The sequence below is a fragment of the Puntigrus tetrazona genome, chromosome 20, assembly GCF_018831695.1.
Source record: "Puntigrus tetrazona isolate hp1 chromosome 20, ASM1883169v1, whole genome shotgun sequence".
Taxonomy (NCBI): Eukaryota; Metazoa; Chordata; class Actinopteri; order Cypriniformes; family Cyprinidae; genus Puntigrus; species Puntigrus tetrazona.
Genome location: NC_056718.1, coordinates 7,876,701 through 7,893,577, shown reverse-complemented (window position 1 = coordinate 7,893,577; position 16,877 = coordinate 7,876,701). Strand labels below are relative to the sequence as shown.

At 37.2% G+C, this 16,877-nt stretch overlaps 1 protein-coding gene across 1 annotated transcript in view; it reads right to left on the bottom strand.

Moving 5' to 3' along the window:
• Positions 1-228: 228 nt before the first annotated feature.
• ralgps2 (Ral GEF with PH domain and SH3 binding motif 2) overlaps positions 229-16,877 on the bottom strand; it is an 89,456-nt gene continuing 72,807 nt past the window's right edge. The window contains 13 exon segments of the mRNA XM_043219130.1: positions 229-3,327; positions 4,743-4,834; positions 4,955-5,060; positions 7,204-7,296; positions 8,677-8,729; positions 8,732-8,763; positions 12,405-12,482; positions 13,794-13,848; positions 13,956-14,107; positions 14,814-14,955; positions 15,220-15,290; positions 16,127-16,217; positions 16,293-16,430. Of these exon segments, the coding sequence (XP_043075065.1) occupies positions 3,298-3,327; positions 4,743-4,834; positions 4,955-5,060; positions 7,204-7,296; positions 8,677-8,729; positions 8,732-8,763; positions 12,405-12,482; positions 13,794-13,848; positions 13,956-14,107; positions 14,814-14,955; positions 15,220-15,290; positions 16,127-16,217; positions 16,293-16,430 (1,133 nt within the window). The 3' untranslated portion in view covers positions 229-3,297.

Here is a 16,877-nt window from a genome sequence, read left to right as displayed (position 1 = left end):
GAGCAGCACATCCAGATGCAGAGATGTATAAAATATCACTGATTTAACAGTAGAGACTAGACTAGAGTTCAGAAACAAATGGTATATTGCTTGTACTGTATACACTGCTAATACTGCATGCAACAATACATAGTACTAATATGGTCACATGATTAAAAATTACATTCAAAAACTCTGTTTAAAGAAGCGTTCTGCAAAAAGCCAAAAGAAGACACGGGGACCATGGGATTAAAAAACATACAACCAAAAGTGTTTATTAGTTCTGTCCTGTCTGGAACCCAGAAGCACATCTCTCAGGTCAAAGGTCATAGTGCTGCCCTGGGTCACGTGTCCCAGCCGGCGTGGGGTCAGACAGGGAGGTCATAAGGTGGGAGGGAGCAGGTGATACAGGATGGCACAGAGTGAGACACACACACACACTCACACTCACACACACACACACACACACACACACACACACAAGCAAATTCATTTCTTAAACAACTCGCTACAAATCTGTATCAGTCCGTTGTAATACACCACCACATAAAACCAGCCAAAGAAAAAGCGGCAGAGAGGATGAGAAGTCCATCTGCGTGTATGATACCGTATGCATTGTACATAGAAAACCAGTGAAACGAATAGTACAGAGTACGTCAGAGATACAGAGAACCTCACTGAACGTAACATTAACTGTAAAGGAAAAAAGACAAACCAGCAACAACACAAATAACATTTACTGTAGTTGGTGGGAAAAACATCCATGAAATAAACGTCACGGACAATTTCATTAAAACCATTTCATTATTGTTCGCAAAAAGAGAGAGAGAGAAAGAGATGTCGTGTGAAATAATGAACAACCGGAACGAAAACAATCCAGAAAAGGTCCAAAAACGTATTAGATAACAGAGGCAGCTTTAATCACGTTTCCCACCGTTCTTCCGTTTATTAACCATACGGTTTCTTGCTCGTACTATACTGAACATTTTAGAGAAATAAACCCAGAAACAGGACCAACAGTATCATAATTTACTTTGGTCCAAGTCCCTGCTTGAAAAAAAGCCTGGAGACTCGTCCAGATGCATAACTCGTTCCTGGCGTGATGTTCCCCTAACGTTTATGAAGAAGAATTCCCACGTCAACACCTTTCTCCTTTAATTCTTGGTGCCGAGCTCCTGTGGTCGGTCCAGATCTTCTGAAACTTCTCCGTCGGCGCTTTCACAACAGCTCAAAAAAAAAAAAAAAAAAAAACCCATGACAATCCAGGGACTTCCACAGCTTGAACCAAAATAACATTCACGTTCATTTATCATGTAAACACTTGTGTCTCATTTTGCTGATTGACTCCCATAGCTTTTTTCCCGCCTCGTCTTTTATGCGGCAGAGCTTCCGATAGCTTTATTACAACCCAAAGTGCTAATACCTGATATTAAAGGCTCAGAACAATACAAACGCGTGTAAACAAAAACTATCAGCCGACCTGTCCCAACCAGCGTTTCTCAAATATTGCCCGTTTCATATAAAATCCTCCCTTTCAGGATAAAGATATCTACAAAAATATGGTTTAAAGACGACGAGCGGTGCGATATAGCCAGTTTCCCGTCCTCTACCTCATCATCTCCGCTCTAATCCCACACAAAAACACCACAAAGGAAATGGCGATGACTTGTTATTGAAGTCAGGCCGAGTATAAAATGGTTGCCAGCTCCTCCATTACCGTTTATTCATGTCAATTTGGTTTATTATTGTCAGTCAGACAGAGCCGCCGTCTTCTTGCAATAATCATACAAGCTAAGTCGGATTCATGTCCTTTATTACCCGCGATGTTCCACACGACTGGAAACAGTAGAGCCGAGCCTGAAGAAACACTGGTCCGTGAAATACAGAAGAACAGGAGGAATCTAGTGAAATGGAAAGATAAAGACGGACCCATCTAATCGAACGTCTCGAGACATCCTGGATAAGGCTCCGTTACGCCTCAGAACGCTAATCGTTGGTCTTAAGCTTAACCGAAATCATCTCTTGCTCCCAACAGAAGCCGTTCTCTAAATGAGCAAACAAGAAGCTTTACGACTCAACGAGAAGAAAGCCAAGTCGAGGTGGCTTTCACAACGAAAATGACAAAAACATACGCAACGTGTTAATGTAACAGACAATTAAAATAGTCTAGACATGTGCAACTATCCCAGTAATACTGAAATAAAATAATAAAATAAAACCACATTAAAGCAAAAGACATAAAAAAAAAATAGCAGTGGGCCTTATCTCCTGCTCCGTTTCCCACCGGAGGAAAAAAACGAATTATATTGGGACTAAATATAAGTTTGAGGATGTAAACCAACGGACGTCTGCGCCCACTAATATTCACAGCTTGACGAGTGTGTTTATGTAGATGTGTCCTCACAGACGACTCAAAAAGCGTTTGACTGAACCGGTGTGCTTATTGCAGATGTTTTGAAGCTGTACGAGTCTTACCATAAAGGAGCGGCTTCAAACATCTTGTTGTTCCTGCTTGATGAGCTCCTCCATTATTAATCTGTTCTTCCTTCACACCCTGCTCTCGAACATCTCAGGTGCTTTCAAGCAAAACAAACACGTTTGTGTGTGTGTGTGTGAGTGTTTGTGTTGATGTGAGGTAAAAAGAAGGTCGGAGAATTCATAAAAGAGCGCAGAAGCTGAACGGAAACATTCAGTGTGTCTCTTCGTCTGGAATTCGTGGAGGATCGGAGCCCTTTCTGGTTGCGTTTTAATAAACGAGGGACTTCCATTTGCTGCAGGTGAACCCGTTTTTGGGAAATCTTGCTCGCGTTGGCCTAACTCAAGTGTGTGAAGACGCGATCAACGTCTCGTGCAGAGTTTCCTGTGTGTGTGTTTGGTCAAAGAAAAAGGAGCGCTGATTAGATGTACAACAAACAAACGAGGTAAAGGAGGCGTAAACAAACTCCGGAGGTCCATGAAGAGTCCTTCGAGAAGAATACAAGTTCCTCGTTTGCTGGGAATCGCATGGAAGATGCAGGAAGTGTAAATAAAATGTAAAAGCTGGGGGCGTCGCCGTCTCTTCCACACACACACACACACACACACACACACACACACTCACGCTCTGCTTGTTAAGGCAGTGGTGCTCGAGGAGTTTGCTGTGGGGTTCAGGCTGGGTGATGGCAGTGGAAAAGCTCCAACGCACACAAAACATGAGTCATTCGCTCTTTTATTCGTCACTGGCCTCTCCTCCTTCCCCGGCGGTCTTCATATTCCTCCGCTCTCCTGTCCTCCAGCGGCTCGTGAGCTCTCCGTGTGTTTGATTCGCCCTGGTCACACTCATTCGAAGGACATTAAATTCGCTGGGACCTGAAATGGAAAAAGAGAAAGCGACAATGAGAAAATCTGAAAGTGACACGTGTGATTTCACAAGATCTTGTACTGATATGTACCAGCCTATTCGATTCGAGGTGAGATGGGGAATACTAGGGAGAAAGTTTGTAGATAAAGTTCCACGAGGAACTATCCAAGTCTATCCAAGGTTTGAAATATATTATAATTAATGACATGATTAATGGTAAGGCGCTCGAGTGTGTCTGGAATTGTATAAAATGTACACATGAAAGACTCAAAAAAAAAAAAAAAAAGCTTTCTCTTCATTAAAATATCCTGTATTACTGTTTCCACAAAACTATTAAACAGCATAACTTCAACATTCAATAAAAATAATGTGTCTTGCAAATCAGCATATTTGAATGATGCTGAAAATTTAGTTCTGCTTCACATCAATTAATTACATTTTAAAACAGGAAACAGTTATTTTGCAATAATATTTCACACAATATCATTTATAATCTTTTCATGATATTTATTTTGAATATTTTAGGTTATAATTTATGTAGCATTGTTTGTATTTGGTGTCAATTTATGTTTAGGGTTAAAATAAAATAATAAAATAAAATAAAAACACACACACACACAAACATATTATATACACATATACATTTTAGAAAATATTGTTTACATAGTAAATATTTATAATTGTATGAATAAAAATGCAGACATGTAAATATTTTAAAAATATATACTATATACATATACAAATATATATGTATATAATAATAATAATAATATTATTATAATAATTATATATATACACATATATATATATATATATACACACACACACACACACGCATGAATGATTGAATTTAGACCTTATATCACGATGATCTGATAAATATAGGCCCATATTTAAAAAGTAGAGTTAACATCTTTTTATAAAGTAGCCTGACTGTGTTTAAACTCTGGTAAACAATGAATAGCTCATTTCAAACTGCACTTGAAGGGAGTGTCTAGTAATGATCAAGCACTAGAGGGCAGTGTCATTGCTCATTTTAATAAAGACCCAAACACCTGCTGATGGAAGGTCAGTCTGACCCATGCACTTTAAAACGCCATTATGAGAAATGCTTTTAATTTAATAGATCCTACTGAAACAGTCAGCGATTTGCTGCTTCAAAACAGAAGGTTACAGCAAAATGTTCCTACATTTATTGAACCCAAAGGATTTCAACACAATGGCATCTCCCGAGGAGCAATTAACATCTACAATTTAGTTCAAAAAAATGCAGCCTTCGCCTGGAAACGCTCTGAACATTAAGTGCACACTGAAGGGCAATGAATGGTTTATATGCTGCATTTACTCTACAAAGAACACTGAGATAAAAATGCTCTGAGCTGAATAAATCAGCACACACACACGCACACGTGCACACACACACCTGTTGCCTGTTGCTTTGACAAGCTGCACTCAAGTGTTTGAACCATAGGAGAGCATTCATTCTGTTCCCTGCCTGGAACTTATACGAGTTTCCTGATGGGACACACACAAGAAAAGAAGCATTTCAGAAAAATTGCATATTATCAAGTACTAATTCTTTGAAACAGGCTTTATCACGTCTCTTTGATTAAACCGTGTGATTGGCTGTCTCACCGTGCTCAGAGTCTGTCAGCAGGAAGACGTCGGGATGCTCCGGGTCGTCTGCCATCATGGCCATCAAACCCAAAACAGAAACACTTTTGCTGGCGGTAGACTTGAACTGTGAAGAATAGTCAAAATATTAGTATGCTTTTACATTTTTTTTTAATGCAATATAATTTTTTTTTTATATAAAAATAGTATCAACGACATTGCATTAATTTAATTAATTTTTAATACTGTTATTATTATTTATATTAATAACTGAATACTGCAGTTAACATATTAAACATTTTAATTACAAATTATATTGGCATTTGTATAGACATTCACTTACCTTGAAATACTATTAAATTATTAATAATAATTAACTATTATTATTAAAATTACAGTCAAAAACATTAAAAATAATATTGTGTATTATAGTAAACATACTATAAAACCATTACATTTTAATAAACAATTTAATTACAAATATCAATTTGTATAAAATAAGTATTTTATTCATTCATTATAATTAAAAGGCTTCCAATAAAATAATAGTACAATTTATTATAAAGTCTTACTGAAATGTATTTATTTGAAATTATATTTATTAGTTTTATACGGAAAATCACTGAAAAATCAGGATCAAAATATTAAATGCTTCTAATTACTAATTATATCAAATGGCACTGCAATGTTCAGAGAAATAAACCTATGTTGAAAAGCGATTATTGTTACTACTTCCTACTGTCGTTATTGTTTTTTATTTATTTGAATTGGGAGCTGTTTTATTGAAAATGTATACGCATACGGCTTGGCTTAAATCCTGAACACGCGTGTATCACAAGTGTCAGCTTAAACAAGTAGCTGTGTGTGTATAAACATCTGTTAGCGAACGTGTGTTGGATAGCGTCACGTGCGTCTCATTAACACTGATAATGTGTGATCGCTGATGATGTCATCCATCTCATCATCCAATGACTGCAAACAGCTGCCCTCATTCGGCGCTGAAGTCTGATTAATCAGCCATCCGGCATGCTGCGGTTAGCATCCTCCCTGGCTCCAGCAACTCTTCCTCCCTTCTCTACATTTCTGTGTGACTGAGTCCATTCAGCGTCACTGACTCTCGGTGTTACTTCGAGCACTGTCCTGCATCAGTGTCATCCTGAAGTGATTATGTGATGACCACCCGTGGACTGTATAAGGCTCACTGTACTCTTAAAAATCAGCCAGCTCGAATCTCACTACATCATGTGGGAACAAGGGCACTCGGGAATTTATTAGTCCAATGTGGGACTACGAAAAGACCTATGTTATTGGCAAGATTTTTTTTTTACATTTTATTAAATCTCAGAAGAATCTGTGTGTAGGTTTTGTTTTATACATACGTTTTGTACATAAAATTTACTTTATTTAGCAGGGACATATTAAATCGATCAAGTGTGAAAAAATGTTTCAGTTCCAAAAAAAAAAAAATGAAGCAGCACCCGTTTTTAATAATAATTAATCAAAATACGCATATTAGGATGATTTCTGAAAGATCATATGACACTGAAGACTGGAGTAATGAAGCTGAAAATACAGATTTGCATCATAGGAATAAACAATATTTTAAAGTATATTCAAAATTAAAAAAGTTATTTTAAAATGTAATAATAATTCACAATATTACAGTTTTTATTGTGATTTTAAAGATTCATTTACTTTCATTTTTGATTAAATAAATGCATTTCAAAAACATTAAAAAATAAAAACGCTTTAGACAAATTATAAAATAATAATTTCTTAGTCATAAAAATATACATCTTAATAGTTCTAAATAGGCCTATTTTTTAAGCTTCTTAAATGTTGTCTTTCTTTTCGCCAGAATGAGCAACAGTATGATTTACGAGACTGCTGTGTGTTAGCAAAGGTGAACCGTACAAGCATTGGTACTTGACTTAAATTTAAAACTTTACTTCTAAATTTCTAAAACTAAACTACTAAACTCTAAAGAGTAATGACATACTTTTTCCTGCACTGCATTTCATAAACAAAAGTAGTTTGTTTTACCTTACACAAGAACATCTGTAGTACTTATACTCAAGGAAATCTTTGACTTTAAAAAAAAAAAAAAAAAAAAAAAAAGCGATAGTGAAAGTGATAGATTTGTAATGCAATGAAGTATTAAACGATATTTAATACGAAACGTCATGCAGTCGAAAGTGCACTATTGTTTCTAAAGCAAACCAGTAAAAAAAAAAGATAAAAAAGGTATCTGTAATAGTGCGGAGACTCACATGCTTCCTCTCTGTGGCCTTGAGGGACTTGGCAGTATAATAGTAAAGCTGAGTACCACAAAGAGCCACCCAATACTTAGTCCACGCTGCCACCTACAGACAACACAGGAAAAACCAAGAGAGACGAAACATGAAGTGTACATAACCACATCACAGAGGTTTTCTCAGCAAATATACTGACCGTAAACAATCATCAGCCTCTCAGCTTGGTTAAATCAGACATGCGATAATTAAAGATACGCTGCCTTAAATGTGCAACGGTTGCATTTTTAATTTCAGACGACTACCACGAACGCCACTTCATAGGAAGCCTGCAAAGTGCGTTTTATTTTCATAAAACTTTCATAAGTACAAAATCTCCACAATGTCAGCTGAGCATGATATATCAGGCTTGTGTGCGAGGCACATTTCCTGAGCAAGCATAAAATAAAACAGGAAGCCAAGACGAAATCTCAACGTATCGATCAAAATTGACCGAATGATACGCTCGCTTAATTATATGCTTATGAGCCAAACGTGTAGTGATCCGGCGCGTGCGTGTTTGAGTAAAAGGTCTAGGAAGACAGAGATAGGCAGATTTAGTAGCAGATCAAGTATGTGCAGGAGATGTGGCTTTTAAAAGGCCTCTCAGCTCCCATTACTGGACTTCTACGCAGTATCTTTTACTGCCTTGGCTCCCTTTACACATCCCTCTCTGAGGAGACTGCGGGGTTTGATGGGGCTAATGGACAAATGACTGACAGTTAAGAGAGACCTTAGAGCAAAAGATGAAAGCGCAGATTATGACGAGAGGGCAGAGGGGAAGAGATGTAACGACTGCTTTTGATTTTACACTGGACGTCAAGTAGTGACCCCACAGAACAAAATTTTTATGTAAAAAAAAGTTAAACGATACACTCTAGAACGTAAACTTAAGAAGAAATGGATACTTTTACTTAGTGCGAAAGTAAAGACATCTTAGAATGTTACAAAAAAATTATTCATTTGAAACGTCCAAAAAAGTATCACGACTTTGCCAAAATATCAAGCAGTCTACAACATGAGAAATGTTTGTTGTGCAGCAAATGAGCATATTAGCATGACTTCTGAAGGATCACGTGACGCTGAGGACTGGAGACGTGATGCTGAAAATTCAGCTTTGCATTACAGAAATAAATTACATTTGAAAATATATATATATGTGTTTATATGTATTATTATGTACTGTATGTACTGTAAATACACACACATTCAGTATACGTTTTGAAACTATTTATTACTATTATTATTTTGTATTATATATATAAAAATATATTTAATGCAAAAACATATATATATATCTTAAATATATACATGTACGTGTTTGTATTAATATATACATAATAAATATACACCATACACACTCATATAATATATAAACAGAAACATCTCTTTTGGATGTGATTAATCGCAACATAATCTTTATGTTGATTCCACATTAGTTTGAATACTCACCGTGGGTTTCTTGCCCTCCTTGAGGACTGTTTTCCTGCGTAAGACCCCTGAAGACCCCTGAACAGATGCTCCTCCGACTCTGCAGAGCTACACCCTGGATACAGATGCACACACGCCACACACTCACACACACGACACACACACACACACACACACACACACACACACACACACACACACACACACAGAGGCTTAACACACGGGGACATGCTACACTTTTTAACAAAAGACACACAGAAACTTATGGATCAAGTGAATATATTTTAAAAACCACACCCCAGCAGTGAAGCAAGTGAGAAAAAGAAAGCAAATGAGTGAACTGTGAATAGGTGATATTGACTAATATCCATCGTAAGGAGATAAGTTCACCCAAAAATTAATTCTGGCATTATTTACTTAACCTCATGGCTTTCAAAAATCAACAATATGAAAAAATAAAAAAATTAGATAGTGAACTGGATCAGCGGATTCATCAAAAACTGATTGATTTATGAACTCATTAACCTGCAAGTAGTTTAGATTCTCTTTGAATATCAATTTTTTTTTTGCACAAGTGGGGAAAGTGACAGATACGAAATAAGGAATGTTTACTTCTGCTACATGTATTATCCTTTTTGTTTTATTTTTTCTATGCTACTGAATACTGCCAAAAGCATTCTCTTTTCACAAGTACAGAAACAAAGCGACTCCGTCGCCTACAAATGTTGTCTAAAGACATTTCAGAGCCACAAAACATTCCTCTATTATTTATTTCTAAATCCACATATAAAAGAACAGCATTACATTCTTTAAGATTATTTCACTGTCTCGTCGTTCAGTGTCACTGAATTGGCTTTGGTTTATTTTCATTTACAGTTTTTCCATATACAAAAAAAACGAAACAAAACAAAACAAAAAAACTCCCGTCAAACGTCAAGCCTTGACACTACTGTATATTTCTCACAAACACACTTCTGTGGCACTTTAAAGTCCACTTAGTGATGGTTTTTGAACATTTTCTCTTATATAGCATAGTCCCTGTTTTGGCTACTGCACCTTTAAGACTTCCCTATGCAGAGGACCTCTGTTATGATTGGGTAATTCAGCCAGATGTGAACTACATAACAATACTGAAAAATTTTAATTGTTGATATGCAAAAGTGGGTGGTCATCTGTTAACCGTAAGCAACATATGCGCTTCATTACTGAACAAGCTCTTTCTATTTATTTATTTTTTTAAAAATACCGGTACCAATGTTTTAAAATGGATAAATTTAGCTCCGCAGAATTGCTCTGTGCGAGGGTTTTAGCGTGCTGTGCTTTGACGTGCAGTACTCTCAGCATGCTAAACCTCTGTCTGAGAGGTTGAGTCTTAAAATTTAATTCACCCTTTTTAAAGCACCGACGGGGCCATCAGAGCACTGCTTGTGTAACAAATTCATCATATTCAACAATACATTTCAAGACAATTAACGCCAGACTTCAAATTTTCTGCTGTGAGCAATGTTCCCTTTATTATTTACATTATCTGCAGGTCTGCGTCTGAGGTTATAGCTATTTATTTGTTGAACATCTGGCAGTTATCATACTGTAGGGCTGCACTGTTCAGTTTTTTAACCATTCATTCGGGGCACCTTTCAGGCTTTTTTATGTTAGATGTGTGAAATTGTTTTGTTTTGTTTTTTTTAAAAAACCCCCAAAACCAAACCAACAACAATTTCACACATCTAACATAAAAGCGTCTAAGAGCTTTGTCTGATGGACCCATCTGTGCGTGCATTTATTGATATTGTAATAAAAAGTTTGGAACTGGCAACGCAAGTCTGCGATGCACCTCAGCCCATCGCATTCATACCTGCCTTTACTACAACTGATGGATAAAATCAAGCCTGTTCTACATGATATTCTTGTTTGATGAGCAAAAACTAAAAAGGTTTTAAAATGTACTAATGTTGAGGCCATCCAAGATGGTTTGGAGAAATTTAGCATTGCATCACACTTACAGTGAATGGGTGCCAACAGAATAACAGTCCAAATGGCTAAAAAAAGATAAAGAAAAGAAATGTACTCAATAAGCTGTGTGTCTAATATCTAAATAAAAATAGTAAAATGTGTTACATTTGATGACAAATAATTTCTGCCGTAATTTTTGTCGACCATTTTTTCACCGCCCAAAACCCATTCAGGCCCGGAATGTCAGCTTCTGTTTTGGTTTGTGACAGTTTACCCAATCGTGTTGTGAAATCCCGGGTTGCCGTTGGTGGAAAACAGAGTGTATTTCATTTCAATCATGGAAGCTGGCAAATGAAAGGCGGCTGAGTGGGAATCTGGCAACCTATGTGTGCGTCAAGTCTGAGTAGGCAGGGTAACAATATTTTAAATTTGGAGTGCAATACATAGTTTATTCACTCATTGTCAATCCTACCTTTAAACAGTATATTGGATGCATACTGATCCTTTTATTACATTTGTGCATTCAGTTGTAAAGGGACGCTAGTTTAATTGCATTGCTCTTGTCTGTGCTTTTAATATTATTCAAACAACAAAAGAGAGAACAACCACTCACTGCTCTTGACTGAATCACAAACCGAATAGGGCTAAATATAAACTGTAAACATTGGTATAATATAACCATTGGTATTTCATTAAAAAGAAGACCACGTTCTTGGCTCAAACATTGTTCAAATATTCAAACCATAAGATTATTCATATTCCCATTTTAATAGTTTAACATAGTTTTATAAATGTTTTCTACAGGTTATATACATACTTTTTTTGAGAAATGTTTCATAAATGCTTTACACTGGAACTACTGCAGATTTAGTTGACTAAAATTCAAACAATTCAAATGACTAAAATACAACTAAATGGTATTTCAGTCTAAAAACTACAACTAAATCCAAATTGTCTGTCAATATTACAAACACACAGCTTTCCACAATACATTAACTGATGAACTGGAGTCATTTCTTGTGGATTATTGTGTTTTTTTATCAGCTGTTTGGACTCTCATTCTGACGGCACCCATTTACTGCAGAGGATCCATTGGAGAGCATGATGCAATGCTAAATGTCTCTAGTGATGAAACAAACTCATCTACAATTACTGGGGCATTGGCTGAGGGCGTGGTTTATTTATTTTTTGGATATTCCAATACTTTTGCACAATCCTAGTTTCATATCAGAAAGTTGAATCTTTGTTGTTTATAGTTGTGCACACTTTAGCCAACTTTGTAAGAAGCACAGCTGTTGCTCAACTAATTAAACCCGATACAAGATCCACGTAGAAAACCTTTCGCCCCCTAACACAAAATTGCCTAATGCAACACTAAATGTGACCACAGCTGAAGGGTCATTCACAGAGATGGTGCTTTCAGCACTGGAGGTCGCCAGCTGGCTGTGTCGTACAGAATAAAATCAACATATGTTGTTCGAACGCTCATTTCAAAAGAGGAACAATTCATTTTCCCACAATGCATTTCTTTACAGGACTGCAGCAAGCGTCGCGGTGAGAGGAGCTGTTGGTGTGTGTGTTTGGAAAACAGAAAGCAGGAGCAATCAGAAGAGATGCTTCGGTGGCTTTTGAGGGTTTTGATTAGTAGAAACAAGCCACGAGTCAACATCACGCACGTGATTCAGGAAAGCCCACCACCTGATTTAACAGCAAGAGAAAACACACACTGCACACTGCGACGGCGAAAGCTCCCCAGACAGAGAGAGACCCGTTTGGGGGGGGGGTTGATGAGTTACCTGCTGGACCTGAGCGCTCCTCTGCAGGAAATGCGGCCCACTCTGCTGACGGGGCCCAGAGAGTGGTAGAATCGAGTCCTGTAGAGTGTCAGTCATAGCGGGGCAGTGGTCAGTCACAGCCCTCACACATAACACACAGTACAGGCCGTGCAGCTCTGCAGCCTGGACTTTTCTTAGTCTCCTTCTGTGGTCTAAAGACTTACATGGCTTACATGTCTAAACAAATGCTTGCCACACTGTCAGCTGATATAGTTTTTTTAATATGTTAATACCAATAAAGCAGGGAGTCCAATGTTCAGTATAGTATCAATATATTTATATTATATAACTATATATATATATATATATATATATATATATATATATAACTATATATATATATATATATATATATATATATATATATATATATATATATATATATATATTTATAATATATAATTTAAATAAACCAGCAATTTATAGCATGAAAAGTATATATATATATATTAAGTCATATATATTTAAATAAATTTTTCATGAAAAGTTAAATGAATAGTCAGCTTACTGTATAATATCAGACTGTATAATATCCTGTTAGTTACAAATGGTTAAAAAATAAATTTAAAAAAGTGAAATGAATTTCAGAAAATGTGTGAGATTTTTGTTTTAAGATCTCTAATTTGACTTGAGCACCAAAGGTGTATTACAGTATTTTATGCAGGATCATGTCACTTCGAAGGCTATGCAAAGATTATACCATTTTTTAATAAATTCTTTTTCATATATAAAACAGACTACCTTTTCTAGAACACAGAAGGAGACAGAAAGGGGCTCTGACATGCATTTAGTGTACACTGATGTGTCTGTGTACACCTGATGCAGCGTGATAGGCAGCGGCTGTCACAAATGACTCTCATACTCTGTTCCTGTTACAGGAAATATATCTCATTAGCTACAATAGAGGTAGAGCACTAATGAGGGAATATGATGATCATTTGCGGTCAGAGGGAAGCACAGGCAGCCGAGGGTCACAGAACACACTCTTCTCTGCCAAAAAACACACATTCTAGTGCAAAGGTCCTTTTACATTCACATGCTGAAGCTCGTTTTAGCCCAGGTGTTCATTAATGGGAAACTAGAGTCTCAAAGCAGGTTTATGTCACACTTGAGAACATCAATGCATTATTAGCAATCAATTACAGACTAAACAATTAATAAAAAGCTCCATTAGAGAAAAGTGATTGTGAAAAATGCTGCTCAGGGGGGGTTTTGGGGAGCGGGAAGGGTTGCGTTAGTTTCCAGCACGTTCCATGATGACATGCTGTGTCCATACGCACTCAAGCATGTGGTCATGTATGTAACTGTCCTTGACCGGGTTTGCAAATATGAATGTTTTAGGAAACTCACCTCTCAAAGGCAGGCCAAGACATCTCCTCACTGAGCTCTGACCCTTCACTGCTCCCTGGAATCATAGGACCATGTCATATATTGATAAAAAAAGAAAAAAAGAAAGAAGAAGAACGAACCGGTCCATGATCCAGTGGTTTTGTGTGTGTTTGTGTGTTATACCCAGTGAAATGCCGCTAGACAGTGTTGAGCTCTCCGCTTGCCCTCGCGTGGGAGTGTGACTCTCCAGCACGCTGTCGTCCAGCAGGTGTCTGGATCCGGCGTTGGGGAACGTGGCGCTTTTAAACTCCACCGTGTTCGTTTTGTGGATAAAACTGCAGCATGCGCAGAAAAGAGATGAAGTCGTGTTTGAAAGGTTTACTTGATCAACAGTTACAAATCTGGCAAGAAACCAGAAGAATATAACATACGGAGCTTGTAAAAAACGCTAAGTTCAGATATTTTCTGTTTTATACTACAGAGTGTTTCTCTGTATTAACTAAAATTGAGTCGAGCTGCTAAGGTGACAAAACGCTGAAAATATATGCCACCCGCCAAAAATATCATGCATAAGCATAATTTTGGCTTATTCCAACTGAGGCCTTGACCAGTCTGATCAACAACATCCCGATTTTGACATTTTTGTTGAATTTATGTTAATAAAAGTACTTTAACTTCCTTTTTAAAAAGCAATCATACTTAAATTAGCAAAAGACAAATTTTCAGCAAAGCAAAAGCAAAGAAAACAAAAAGCAAAAGCAAAACGAAACAGATTATTAGTCTCAGCTCTATATTTATTTGATTTAAAGTACCTCACATATTGTACTCGTTCATGTTCAGTGCCAATTGTTTCTACCAATTTTCAGTAAGCAAACTATTTTATGAAGTCTTTCTTTCACTGAAAATCTTGTTTTCACTTCTAAATCTCATCGATTCAAACTATTGTCTATAAACGCAAATAATGACTAAAGCTGCTGAAGTAGACAGAATCAACTGGAGTGAGTGATGTATACAAATTAACGGGGTAGTAATCAAACGCACTTGTAGCCGAGGCTGTGGCACTTCCTGTGTCCGTAGGTGATAAGGTTCCGGGGTGAAGGTGGCGTCGGAGGGACTTTAGGCAGGGCACCTTCAGCAACATTACCACGACGGCCACATAACGGTGACGCAGACATGTCTGGACCTGTGTCACAAAAACAGCAAACACACCAATCGCTACCAAGAACGTGTGCCATTGAGGGTCTCCAGCTTTGGGGAGGGAAAATCTGAACCAATGGAACTTCACTGCAGCCAGAGCAACCCCAGCATGACGCAACATAAATACAATCCAAACGTCTGACGAGATGTTGTCACATCACGGCTGCATCTGGTTAGGATAACAACTCAGAAGAGATGTATGGCATGAGGCCTGGTTAGCGTCTGTGTGTGGGCCGCAAGCGTTTCTCACCTGTGAGGTCCTCTCTAGAGGCAGTGGTGCGAGGTGTGCTGGTAGCTGGTGGCTCGATCTTTAGGGACAACCTGATACATACACAAACATGAGTATCGGTTACACACTATAACTCTTACACTAAAAATACAAAATTCGCTGCTGGTCAGAAGTTTGGAATAATACAATTTTTTATTTACTTCTCACCAAGGCTGCATTTATTGGCTATGAAATACTCCATGTCCTAACTACAACTTTATAATGTAGTTCCAAAGTGGTCTCATAAAATATGTACCTCTGTGCACTTTTTGTGCAACACCATTTTTATGTGCACGTTTCAGCGCAGTTTCAAAAACTATTAACGGAAATTTTGTGTGAAAAGGAATAAAAGGTGTCTGAGTTTTACTTCCTCTAGTGTTAATTTCATCTAGAAACTGCAGGGACATGCACTTATTGGTACTTTAAACTTAGATTTGGGCTGCTGATTCTTACATTAACTTATAATAATGGGGCGCCCTATAGTTTAAAGTAAAAGCTTAGAGTTAGATTTTAATAGAATTTGTTTTATTTCTGTTTATTTGTATATATATATATATATATATATATATCGTTTATAAACTATATGGCTATAAATGTCTATTTAAAATCACAAAATGGTATTTAAAATCACATTAGGCAATTTTGGGATTAAATAAATAACATAAGAAGTATCTGAGATGATCATTGTCAAAGTTTGTATGTTGCAGTTCCAGTCACGGATTCACGGAAATAGAAACAGCGTCCAAAATAGAAATTTCACACATCGTTCATAACATTACTGTTTTTACTGGATTTTCCATTAAATGAAATCAGTGAGCATAAGACTTCTTTAAAAAAACAAAACAAAACTGGTAGTGTATTGTGTAAGAAACACACAGCTCCTGCTCACTTATAATTATCGTCCTCCACAAACTTCTGTAACTCCTCGATGTACCGAACAGAGTTGAGATACTTCTGGACATGCGGCAATACTGGGATATCTGAGACAGAGGGAGAAATGAATTCACCGTTACTTCTGTTCATTTGCCAAAATAAACACGCTATGTGATACTCACCGTATTCAACGGATCTCTGCAGGTCTGAGATGATTCTCAGAATGTTGTTCATCAGGTTGGAGCGCTGTTCGTTTTCCAGAATACTGCCAGTGGAGGGATACGCCGAATCGATGTAGGTCAGATCAGACAGATATATACCTGCAAATACATAAAAGTCATTTTTTTGGCCACAAAACCTACAGCAAAATGGTAGCTGAAAGTCCTATATTTTAAGAAATTTTTAGGATTAGGACTTTTGTTTGTAGCTTTAAATATTCTCATTATTATCTCAAGAATTCTTTATTTCTATTTTCCTATCAGAAATCATTTGTTTTCGTTCAATTCTTGTCTGTCTGCAGTCGGGAGGTGGTCAGAAAGGCTTTTTCTGGCCGGTCCTCAGAGCGCTTATTTCATACTGAGCAAATATTTGGATTAGTGAGGAACATTATGTGCAGGAAGTATCTGCATTAGGAAGAAATATATGCAGCTTCTGGAGAAACATTTGGTAGCATGCAGCTGACCGTTTGTGAATATTCATGATATGTGTTTGTGACAGCATGTTCTTGGGAATATAAGCTCGGGGACTGCAAACAAGCGCCGGTCCGT